We start from the raw sequence: 13001 nt of genomic DNA on the forward strand, positions 1-13001 counted from the left end.
GGCTCACCGAATACTGGAATTGGTTGCAGTGGGGCCACTGGAGTAACCTGATTAGGTTTACCCACAATTTGACACGTATGACACGTTCTACAAAATGTCGCCACGTCTTGTCTTAAACTAGGCCAATAAAAATGTTTAGAAACTTTGTTCAGTTTTCTTTACACCTAAATGACCACCCAAAGAAATACTATGAGCCATAGCTAAAATCTCATTTCGGTAAATTTTAGGAACTACTACCTGATGATTAACTTCTCATTCCTCAGTAGCAGGAATTGTAGGCGATCTCCACTTCCTCATTAATACCCCCTTTTCCAAATAATATCTTACTGGTACTTTTTCAATTTCATTATCTGGAAGAGCTTGTTCTTTTAATTTAACTATCTCAAGATCTCTACCCTCCTCTGCTATCATCTCCTTCTGAGATAAAGACAAATCTTCATGATCAGACTTACCAACAAAATCCTGATCAAATAATGTAGGTAAGAAAGTTCCTGATACATCCTCAAAATTTGAATCTTGATTTGAACTGTCATGGGTAACAACCTCATCCTTTACATCAGTCTTTTTAGCCATAGCTCTTGTTACAACACAGGAAGAATCTGTGTTAGAATCCCTTTGTGGTTCCTCAGAATTTGAATTTATTGTCAAATGCTCCTCAGGAAAAACTTATCCACCTGCTAAATCATTCCCTAACAAAAGAGAAACATCATTCACAGGTAAATTGGATTGTAGTCCTACTTTAACAACCCCTGTAACTAATCCTGACCTTAAATTTACTCTATGTAAATGTACTGGCATAAGGGCACCCCCTACTCCTCTTATATAATTTACCTCACGAATGTCAGACTCATCACTAAACTTTAGCACACTGTCTAATATTAGTGATTGAGAAGTTCCAGTATCTCTAAGTATTCTTATTAGTACTGAATTGGATCATTCATTTAAGGATACAAATCCTTCTGTTATAAAAGTTTCATATCCCTTCTTAACTTGGTCAGACTCTGACACATCTTCATTAGTATTTTCTGAACCCTATGGCTTTACAGGTTTTTCAATATGCTGCACACAAGCATCTGGGGCCACTTCTTCCTCTTTCCTTTTCAATTGGAAGCAATTAGCTACTACATGTCCAGGTTTCTTACAATAATTACAAATAATACCAAAATGTCTTTCCTTCACATGTCTCCCTTCATCCTTACTTTTCTCACTAACTTCAGATTTAATTTCTGGTTTACCTTGACTCTCTGTGCTATTTTTCCTTTTAAAAAAAATACCTGGAGAAAATTTATTCTTGTGAATTAAAACATACTCATCAGCTAATTTAGCAATCTCCTGCAATGTGGCAGTGTCCCGTTCATTTAAGTATGTTCTCACTTCAACAGGAATGCTTCTTTTAAATTCCTCCTGCAAAATCAACTCTTTTAATTTATTATACTCCCCATTCACATTTTTAGAGGAAACCCATCTCTCAAAACACACAGATTTCTCATAGGCAAATTCCACATACGTTTTTTTTTCCACCGATATCTTCAAACTTCTGAATCTTTCTCTATACGCTTCCGGAACCATCTCATATGTCTTTAATATATGCTGCTTAACAATATCATAATTCTGTGCTTGCTCAGCATCTAAAGCTGTATAAACTTGTTGTGCCTTGCCTTTAATTACACTTTGTAACATCACTGGCCATTGGTCTTTTGGCCACTTTAAACTCAGAGCAACTGTTTCGAAATGCTGGAAATATTTGTCCACTTCAGCTTCATTAAATGGAGGAGCCAAAATAACCTCACGACTAGCAATAAACTGTTTCGTAGAACCAGAAGACTGATTCCCGGACTTTAATTTCTGCTTCTCTAGCTCAAACTTCCTCTGGTTTTCAGCTTCTCTTTCTTCAAATTCCCTTTTTTATGGGCCTCTCTTTCTTTGAATTCCCTTATTTTATTAGCCTCTCTTTTGGCTATTTCTGCTTTAAATTTTTCAAACTTTAACTGTTCAAGATGTAACTGCATTTCCAGATTACTCACTGGAAACTTATCTAACACCTCCTCATCAAATAATTTCAAATTAACATAATGTTCAGCGATTTTCCTTTGTATGAAAGCCTTGGTGGAATGTTTCGTAATTCCTTTAATATCCAACTTCCTAGCAATCTCCAATACCTCAGGTTTTCTCGCATTCTCTAAAGACCCCAAGTTAGACGTGTCCAAAAACCCATCAGTATCCATTGTTGCCGAATACTACTCACACCAATCAAACCAAAAAAAATCAGATATTTCCCCTTTCCAAACCAAAATGGCAAATACCAGCACTTAAACCCAAAATCAGAACATCCCGGACGAGCCCTCACAGATTATGTAACGTAACCGGCAACAATGAATATCAATCGAGACAGGTTATATAAAAAAACCAAACATTTATTAAACACGAATAAACAAAAAAAAAACAAAGGAAAACCTTAACCGGAAGTTAACTGTTATGCAGCCGTTCAACAACTCGTCACTCAGCACTGGTTCTTAAAGCGTTAAATGTGAAAACAATTCTTAAAGCAGTAAAGTCCAATATAGTTCTTAAAATGGTAAATTCGAAAGTCCAACAGATTTATACGTTCAATTGGGAGAGACTTCTCTGGAGGAGGACTTCTTCATAGACACGACTTTCCTGCTGGTTCTGTCCAAAGGATTCATGATGCAGTAAATAAACAGTTTAAAACAACTGGCCTTGGTTTCTGGAGAGCAAACCTTTGCATGAACTCTTTTCTCATTTGGCAAGAGTTATCTCCGATGCAGGTTGCTACTCCTTCGACGAAGACTCAATAAGGTCGATCCTTTGTTAAACTGCCAAACGATGCCGACTCCTCTCAATCCTTCGATTCTGTACTTTGATAAAGTCTTCACTTTCCCTTCTACTGCTGGAATAAGGGAAATCAGCACATCTAGCAAAAATTTCCAGTCCAGAAATATTGTATCTTGCAACAGAACGCACAACCGTTTCAAAAATGAAACTGCGTCACAAAAACAAACACGCAACAGAAACGGAGACACAGCACGTTCTACCTGGAAATCTACAAACTAAAAAACTAACTGCGTCATCTGGGGTCTACCCTTATATACCCACGGTGCACATGTTATCATGTGACCTCACATCGGCGGGAAAATCACATCAGGTGACCTCCAAAAGACCATTACATCATTCTCACCAAAAAACCAGATCTCCTTGGGGCATGTAAAACTCGGTTACCCTAGGTCCTCCGGCCACTATTACATCTGGGAGATTGTTTGTGTCTTCCCTAGTGAAGACAGATCCAAAGTACCTGTTCAACTCGTCTGCCATTTCTTTGTTCCCCATAATAAATTCACCCGTTTCTGTTTTCAAGGGCCCAACTTTGGTCTTAACTAATTTTTTCTTCTTCACATACCTAAAGAAGCTTTTACTATCCTCCTTTATATTCCTGGCTAGCTTGCCTTCATATCTCATCTTTTCTCCCCGTATTGCCTTTTTAGTTATCCTCTGTTGCTCTTTAAAAGTTTCTCAATCCTCTGGCTTCACGCTCATCTTTGCTATGTTATATTTCTTCTCTTTTATTTTTATACTAAGAGAACGCAGATGCTGGAATCAGGAGCAACACTAAATCTGCGGGTGGAACTCAGCAGGTCATGCTGGGCCCGTAGGATGAAAGGAATTGTGGCTGTTTTGGGTTAAACCTGCATTAGGTCCTGATGTTGAAACAGTGATGACTTCTTTCCTCTTATAGATGCTCCTGAACCTGCTGAGTTTCTCCAGCAGATTGTTTATTGGTTCAGTTTTTGATCGTTCTATATAATGAATTTGGATGGGACTTGACAACAGCCATTAAAAATCCCTAAAAATGTGAAGGTGAAGGAAAAGTTTTTAAAGTTCAAAGTAAATTTAGTATCAAAGTACATATATATCACCATGTACAGCCCTGTGGTTCATTTCTTTGTGGGCATACTCAATAAATCTATAGCATGGTAACCATAAAAGAGTCAATGAAACACCACACCCACTTGGCTTTCAACCAGTGTGCAAAAGACAACAGATTGAGCAAATTAAAAAAAAGAAAAAATAATAATAAGTAATTAAGCATTAAATATCCAGAACATATGAAATATCCAGACCTTGAAAGTGAGTCAATTGGATGTGGGAATATTTCAATGATGGAGCAAATGAAGTTGATTGATGTTATCCCCTTTGGTTCAAGAGCCTGATGGTTGAGGGGTAGTAACTGTTCCTGAACCTGGCAGTGTGAGTCCTGAGGCTAAAGAGTGTTGCGTTCAATTCTAGTCTCCGTATTTGAGGAAAAATATACTGGCTTTGGAGATGGTGCAGAGGATGTTCACCAGATTCATCCGAGAGATGAAGGCTCTCCGAGGGATGAGGAGAGATTGAGTTGCTATAATTCAAAAGAATGAGAGGGGATTTTATAGCAACATATAAAATTATGAAAATGATAATTAAGATAGAGACAAGAAATTTTTTCAAGTAGTAACTAGAAGACATGGGCTCAAGATTCGGAGGAATAAATTTAGGACAGAGATGAGGAGAAACTGCTTTTCCCACAGAGCAGTGAATCTGAGAGTCTGTGCCCAGGGAAAATATGCACAGGTTACCTCATGAAATATATTTTTAAGACACAGATTTTTGCATAACAGGGGAATTAAAGATTATGGGGAAAGGGCAAGTAAGTGGAGCTGAGTACACAGCCAGATCAGCTGTGATTTTATTTAATGACAGAGCAGGCTGGACGGGCCAGATGGTCTACTCCTGATCCTAGTTCTTGGGTTCTTATGAAAGGATGACATTACAATTGTACACAGTTCAGGCCACCTGAAATCCATGCAAGCTTGTGAGACAGACCAAGAAGGAAGACTGGTTAGGAAGAAAGATTGTGTCAACCTACCTGCGTCTATGTTCACTGTTTTCAAAATTTACAGAACCCAAGCTGACCGTTTGGCCATGAGGAAGGATCTCAAACTGAAATGTTGACTCCTCAGATACCGCTGACCTGCTGTCTTCCAGCAGCTTGTATTTCTGCAGCTGAGCAAGAGATTGTGAGAAGTTTCTGCCGCAGTTTGCTCCATGTTTACTTGTGTCTTGTTCTCTGGCAGAAACCAGAGGTGGTGTGCTCCGCTCTGGGACTGTGCAAGTCTTTGTCACAGTTTCCCAAGCAGGAAGTACGCTCCAACGCCGTCCCTGAGGACCAACCAAGCCTGGCCAAGCAGCTTCCGTCTCGACTGTATCCTGCAAGCCAGATACCTCAGCAGGTAAGACCAAGCCACAGGTTTAATCAAATGAATTCAACTCTTGAGGAAATGAGTGAGATTATTCAGGCTTCTACCACCTGGACACCATAGTGGAAGGGTTATTTCACTTCGGACCGTCTGGGGGAGAGGTGCAGAGTACGAGAGGGACTAGCATTTCTCATTGAGGCACAGATGTTTTGAGTTAAAGGTTTGCTCCCAAGATTTGAGCAAGTAATCTAGGCTGCTCCTTCAGTGTGGCACTAGCAAATTATGCCCAGGAAAAAGCTGAGAACAATTTTCATTGATTGCCCATGCCTACACATGATATGAATTCAAAAGCCTTGAGATTATTTCGCAGCTCTGTAAAATTCTAGATAGGTCACAATTGGAGTACTGTGTTCTGGTCAGTGCTGGAAAGATATGGAAGCTTTAGAGAGGGTGAGTTGAGATTTACCAGGATGCTGGTTGGATTAAAGAGCATGTTTTAAGAGAACAGGTTGAGTGAGCTTGAGCTTTTCTCATTGGAGCAAAGGAGGATGAGAGGACATGCATAAGATGATAAAGAGGCATAGATAGTGAACAGCCACAATCTTTTTCCCAGGGTGACAATAGCTAGCACAAGAAGACATAATTTTAATTGAATGGAGGGAAGTACAGGGGAAATATCAGAGGTAGATTTTTTTTACTCTAGAGAGTTAAGTGCATGGAACACACTGCTGTGGGTGATGGTAGAGGCAGATACAGTAGGGACATTTAAGTGACTCTTGGCCACATGGGTGAATGAAAAATGGAGGGCTATGTGGGAGGGAAGGGTTAGCTTGATCGTGGACTAGGTTGAAATGTTGGCACATCTGTGCTGTACTGTTCTGTTCTATAAAATGATTGGTCTCTGGGCCCTCGAGCCCACCCTCCTAGCCACTGTGAGGGTGGGCTCGAGGGCCCATCCTTCTGCCTCCGCAGATGCTGCCTGGCCCATTGAGTTCCTCCAGCAGTTTTTTTTTGTTAGTAGAAATCCCTGGCTCTATGGTAATGGCAAAACATTTTGGGCTCTGATGTTCCATGGTGTCCTGGAATATCTGGTTGGTTGAATGATTTATTGATTGATTGATTGAGATACAGCCCAGAGTGGGCCCTTCCAGCCCTTTGAGCTGTGCTGCCCAGCAACTCCCGATTTCACCCTACCCTAATCACGGGACAACTTACAATGACCAATTATCCTAACAACCAGTATGTCTTTGGAATGTGGGAGGAAACCAGAGCACCCAGAGGAAATCTGCACAGTCACGGGGAGAATGTACAAACTCCTTATGGGCAGCAGCAGGAATTTAACCCATTCGCTGGTTCTGTAAAGTGTCGTTCTAACCACTGTGCCACCCCAATTTTGAGCTGCTAAATCTATTCTAAATCTACCTGATGTGTACAATGAGAATAATGTAGATGCCAGTGAAGGTTGCCCTCAATGTGGGGATGAGAGAGAATCCACAAACTTGCTTTGACTGTCTTTCTACTAATACCACCTTTGACACCTGTATCAATGACTCTGTCATACATTCTCCCTTTCGGATAGCAGTCCAGTTTGTTAGTTTTCCATCAGTCGCTACTTCTGATGTTTAAAATAAATTTATTATAGTACGTGTATGTCACCTTATGGTCCCTGTATCCTCCAAGTGCTGTTAATAACCTCCAGGTTGAGTCAGTGGTGAAGAAGGCGAATGCAATGTTGGCATTCATTTCTAGAGGAATAGAGTATAGGAGCAGGGATGTGATGTTGAGGCTCTATAAAGCGCTGGTGAGACCTCACTTGGAGTACTGTGGGCAGTTTTGGTCTCCCTATTTAAGAAAGGATGTGCTGACATTGGAGAGGGTACAGAGAAGATTCACTAGAATGATTCCGGGATGAGAGGGTTAACATATGAGCAACATTTGTCCGCTCTTGGTCTGTATTCCTTGGAGTTTAGAAGAATGAGGGGAGACCTCATAGAAACATTTCGAATGTTGAAAGGCATGGACAGAGTGGATGTGGCAAAGTTGTTTCCCATGATGGGGGAGTCTAGTACGAGAGGGCATGACTTGAGGATTGAAGGGCGCCCATTCAGAACAGAAATGCGAAGAAATTTTTTTAGTCAGAGGGTGGTGAATCTATGGAATTTGTTGCCATGGGCAGCAGTGGTTGCCAAGTCATTGGGTGTATTTAAGGCAGAGATTGATAGGTATCTGAGTAGCCAGGGCATCAAAGGTTATGGTGAGAAGGCAGGGGAGTGGGACTAAATGGGAGAATAGATCAGCTCATGATAAAATGGCGGAGCAGACTCGATGGGCCAAATGGCTGACTTCTGCTCCTTTGTCTTATGGGCTTATGGTCTTATAATTGGGGTGGCAGGCCTAACACATGTTAGTTGGCAGATACTTTGGCAAAGGCTTGTTTGCTGAGGTCTCTGAGAGATCCCTTCCCTGAAAACTGTAGCAGTGTTACTTCAGAATCTTGCATGAGAGACCTTGGAACATAGAAGTTTGAGAGGAGATTTGAAAGAAGTATCCAAAATTATGAGGGGTATAAATAGGGTAAACATGCAAGCACGCTCTTTCCACTGAGATTGGGTGGGTTGCAGAGGGAAAGTAGAGGTCATGGTTTAAGAGTGAAAGGTGAAAAGTTTAAGGGGAACATGAGGGAGAACTTCACTCAGAGGGTCGTGATAGTGTGGAACAAGCTGCCAGTATGAGTGGTGCATACAAGCTTAATTTCAATGTTTAAGAGAAGCTTGGATAGGTACATGGATAGTAAGGACGTGGAGGGCTATGGTCCCGGTGCAGGTTGATCAGAGTATGCAGTTTAAATGGATTGGCACCAACTAGATGGGCCAGAGGGCCTTTTCCTGTGCTGTACTTTTCTAAGGCTCGATGACCTGCTGCAGTGATGCTTGCTTTAAAGAAATAGGAGGTCAAAGTGAGATAAAATCTTTAACTGTGACATATCCAAGTAGTGGAAGTCTGAACAATCTCAGCCATTCCCTCGAGTTGAATTCAATCCCAAATGAGTGGATTAAACGTTCATGGTGAGTGAAATGAGTAGTAGAGCAGATGCAAACAGATTGGAAACAGGTACTTGTACAAAATACTTTTAGTATACCTGATAATTATAGCTGGGGATCTTTGAGAGTAAAATGCAGAACTGATAATGGCTAAGATGGTCTTCTGAGATTGAGATATAATGTTCAAACAAAAAGTGTATCACACTGTACTCCATTTGATTTAGGGACACTTCATTGGTGAAGCATAAAATCTATTCCCTGCATCTTGGAGTACAAACGTGTAAAGTTTTGTTTATTTAACAGGAAGGATTTTCCGCATTACCCCAGTGTGAGTTGTGTCTACTTATAGTGGAAAAGCTGTTGAGCCTACTTCCGGAAGAAAAAACTGAGGTGAGTTGCTTTTTCCAGATTAAAAAATCCCAAGGAAGAGTAATTCTCGAAATCCGTAAAACTCAAACGTGTATTGACCAACAAACTGATCTGTAAATATCTTTAAAGCATTTAGCTGGAACTTTTGTTCCCTCTCCCCAGTGGGCCTTTTTCTAGCTGGTGGTCCATGATTAGTGTTCGCAGGGATCTCTGCTGGGTGCCCAAAACATCGACTGTTTAGCCCCCTCTGTAAATGCTGTCTGACCTGTTGAATCCCTCCAGCATTTTGTGTGCCATTCTGGATTTCCAGCTTCTGCCGAATCTCTCGTGTTTATAGTTACCAGGTTATTTAGTTCAACACAACATTGTGGGCCTGTTCCTGTGTGTGGCTGTTTTCTCGTGTGTGTGTGTGTGTGTGTGTGTGTGTGTGTGTGTGTGTGAGAGAGTGAGAGGCTTCTGTAACGATGCTAAATCTGTCGTGGGCCAATGTCTTTTCTCTTACTGAGCACTTGAGTCCTTGTTCAGTCAGTGCTGATTTCTCCTTACTGCAGTATCTTTTTACCACTGAGCGAGTGTGTGTCTCAATATCTTGACTTTACTGTTTTTAAGATAAAAATAAGTTTCAGAGGGTGACTGGGCTTCCTCTTTGATGTGTAGTATTTGAAAGTGCAGGAACTGAAAGTCACTGGTGGGACTGCAGACGTTTCCACATTGGCTTAAAGTGGTAATAAACTGATTCTTCTGTTTAGAGTGCTGTCATCCATCTGCTTGACGAGATCTGCTCCTACCTGCCAAAAAGCTATTCTAAAGAGTGCCAAGATTTCGTGGAGGAGTATGGAAAAAGAGTCATTGAAATGCTTATCAATGAAATAGCTCCCCACACTGTGTGTATGACTCTGCACCTCTGCTTTGCCAAGGATGCAGAGAGCTCAGGTATTGTCCACAGCACGGTAATCTATAACAGGAATGTGACTTAAAGTCCACTTTCTTTTTTAGAAGTGATGATGGTAGTTTGACGCTTATCAGTTATCTTGTTGCTGCTTCCCATTCCCCAGTTTCTCACTCTAGCTCCTTGCAGTTCACAGGGCAGCAGTCCCTAATCCTCACTCGGTATTAAAGCAGCAGATTGTCATTCTGTCAAAGGAAAATAAAAGCTGCATTCACTTTTATCTCAATGTGGCTTAACAATAGAGGGAGTTGTTGGGTTGAGATTAAATTATCACGTACCCCATGACGGGTTAAAGAACCAGCAGAAATGGAAAACACTTTGGGGTCCAGTATTGCTATTAATTAATGGTATTTATTAGTAACTACGCAATACAGTGATATAAATGCAGATAAATCAAACAGGGTAGCAAGGATTATATATAAGTAAGTGTGGAAATATATGAAAACCAAGCTTCTTCAAGTCTAAGGGTAAATAGTCAGTCTTACGATGATGAGTAAAGTTCAGTTCAGTTCGTGGTATTGAGTTGAGTAGTGATGGACAGAGAGAGAGGGAGAGATTTGAGTCTTCAGGTGAGCTGAAGCCGTCAATCTTCTCGTTGTCCTCCAAAATCCTTTAGAAGTCACCGACTGCGACCACCACAAAGGGGACCGTTCTTCTGTGGTGGAATTATCAACCTAGGCGAGGGTTGGAAACAACTCCCCACCGGTCACTCCCTTTTCACACTGCGAGAGCCACTGATCGATCCGCCTGATCGCTCCTCCAAAACCCACTCTTTCTGTGGGCACAACCAAACTCATTCAGTGTCCAAAACCATGTGTCTCTAGGTCTATCATCTGACCTTCTATTCACCATGCTAAATACCAACTGTTTCTCAAACAGCTCCTCCCTTCTCTCTCTAAGAATTTCCAAGCAGGCAGTGTCCTTGTAGAAAGTATAAACACGCTGTGAGCAGTTTTTGCCTCTCTCTCTCTCTCTCTTTCTTTCTCTCTCTTTTTAACAAGGTGTTTGTGTTGGGCACCTTTCTCGCTCTCTTTTCAAAAGCACAGTTCATAGGGGTAATTCAGGACCCCGTCACAAAATACATACATAAATCCTTACTATTACCCTGCTATGATCTTTTTTTAAAAAAATGCCCACCCTTAAAGTGTTGGTGGTTGAGATCATACTCAGGTGTAATTTAGTTTCCCATTTCCACATTTATTACTTTAGATTCCTTTACCTTGCAATGTATCTGATTGCCTTTGGAATGTCTTTTCTTCACCGTCTCAGGTGACATGGCAGAACTTTATTCTAGTAGTCCACATTAAACTATTTATCTAGCCACCTGTGCAGGCAGAGTTTCATTGGTATGCCATCTTTTATTTAAGAATATGATTTTCAGGTGGACCCCAAGCAGAGCAGAGGTATGGATTTAGCTGATGGTAGAACTATGGAAATAATCAATTTGTAGATAACTACAGAAGGCAAAAGCAGATGCTAGAAACCGAAGCAGATAATTTTGATAACATGCCACACATCAGGAAGCACCTGTATTGGAGAGAGATGGAGTTTAGGTGTCTGCAATTATCATAACTAGGTAAACTTATAAATGAATTTGGTTTTGGGTGATGGAGAATGTTTGTGAGGAGCTGGAACCTCTCATTTCCATCCATCTTCATCCCACCTTAAGATGGCTGGGGGTCCCTTTGTTTCTTTCTCAAACTGAAACCAGTCTGCCTCCACCTCCTGAGCAACTTCTATTTTATCTCCACTCACTTCCTCTAAATCAGCGGTTCAACGATAGGAATCTGGGTACCCTTGTTTCATTTGGCAACCACTATCTCACATCCTCAAAATTCTGGTACATCAAGAACATTTACTTCCATTGTGTTTTATTATCTTCTGCTTCTGACTTCCTTCCACCCGAACTTGTATTTGCTTGTTCCACTTTTGACTCTGCCATCAAACACACAGACGAGCGGGGTGCTGGTGTAGTCTGGCAGAATGACCTCTACCTTGCTGAGGCCAGGCTGCAACTCTCAGACACTTCTTACTTCTTGAAAAGGACCCTACGCAAGAGCATCAGGCCATTGTCTCCTGCACTATCAGCAACCTCTGACTCTGGGAGATAGATATACCATCCATTGCCACCAATCTCATAGATCCCTTACCCCAGTTACTGCTCATTTCTATTTCCTACCCAAAATCTACAAAGCTTACTGCCCGAGGAGTCCCATTGTCTCTTCCTGCTCTTGCCCTCTTGCCCCACTGAACTCATGTCCACGTACCTCAGCTCAATTTTAAACGTGCCCCCCCCCCCACCATTGGTTCAGTCCCTTCCCACACTTTTAGTTTCTGGCTCCTTGCCCCCTTCCTTTCCAGTACTCATCAAAAGTCTCTGTCTGAAATGTCGACTGTTTATTGCTCTCCATAGATGCTGCTAGGTTTCTCCAACATCTTGTGCGTGTTTCCTCTGCTTCTGTCTCCAGACATGGTGATTGATTAGTGCCTGGTTATTCACGGCTGTTTTGACTGCACCTCCTCTGAGGTTGATTCCATTTAAGTTGCCATTTATCCTCACGGGCACACACTCACAGGGTGTAAATGCCAGGAAATTCAGATCTTTTTCAACATGCATTCCTCCTCCTAGTTTATCCGTCATAACTTCCACTGCAGTGTTTTTCAAGGTCTTCCTTCCATTCCCTGAGATGATGGGACTTGCAATCACGTTTGCTCTATTTGTCATCCTCCTGCTTGGATCCCATCTCCGGCCGCACTGAACAAGGATGGGATTCTTTGCCGTTGCCTTCCATCTAGCAGCCTCCATGTTCAGTGGATCACGCTTTGAAAACTTCTGACACTCCTGGATGATGCCACTACAACTTACCCCTCCTCTCCTTTCATGATTCCAAAATGACCCTTCTGCACTACCTCGATCCTTCCTTCCATCGCTCCCAATGCCAGTAATTCCCCACACCACACCACACCTGCCGATCCTGTCGCCTAGGGATGTAACCAGTCCTTTCAGCTGAAATTGCACTTTACTTGTACATTTTTACCTTGTTCTAAAACATTTGCTGTTCACGTTGTGGTCACCAGAAGAGTGGGTAAACCAAGTAAATTGGGTCAAGCACTTCCCTCTGGGTGCCGCCTGTGGGTAGTTCAGGAGTCTGAAACACAAGATGTGGGATTACTAGTGTAACGGCCTTTGCGCCACTGACTCCCGTTGCTCAGGGTGAATAGCCATCGACCCCGCCAAACAGTGCAAATGTTTTGGTGCGGATAAGGTGTGAGTCGCCCGATGATCAGCCACGACACAAATATGAAACAATATACAAAGCGCGAGTAAAGAATTATACTTTATAGCAAATTTTTGGTGATGGGTTAGTAGCAACAACTAAAAGAAAAGGTGCC

General features: G+C 41.8%; 1 protein-coding gene across 1 annotated transcript in view; it reads left to right on the forward strand.

Annotated features, from left to right (window-relative positions):
- LOC134351073 (prosaposin-like) overlaps positions 1-13001 on the forward strand; it is a 56951-nt gene that overhangs the window by 23104 nt on the left and 20846 nt on the right. Inside the window, exons 5-7 of the mRNA XM_063057121.1 lie at positions 5127-5282; positions 8594-8680; positions 9409-9592. Coding sequence (XP_062913191.1) covers positions 5127-5282; positions 8594-8680; positions 9409-9592 — 427 coding nt within the window. The remainder of the gene's footprint in view (positions 1-5126; positions 5283-8593; positions 8681-9408; positions 9593-13001) is intronic.

The sequence above is a fragment of the Mobula hypostoma genome, chromosome 8 (genome assembly GCF_963921235.1).
Source record: "Mobula hypostoma chromosome 8, sMobHyp1.1, whole genome shotgun sequence".
Classification (NCBI taxonomy): Eukaryota; Metazoa; Chordata; class Chondrichthyes; order Myliobatiformes; family Myliobatidae; genus Mobula; species Mobula hypostoma.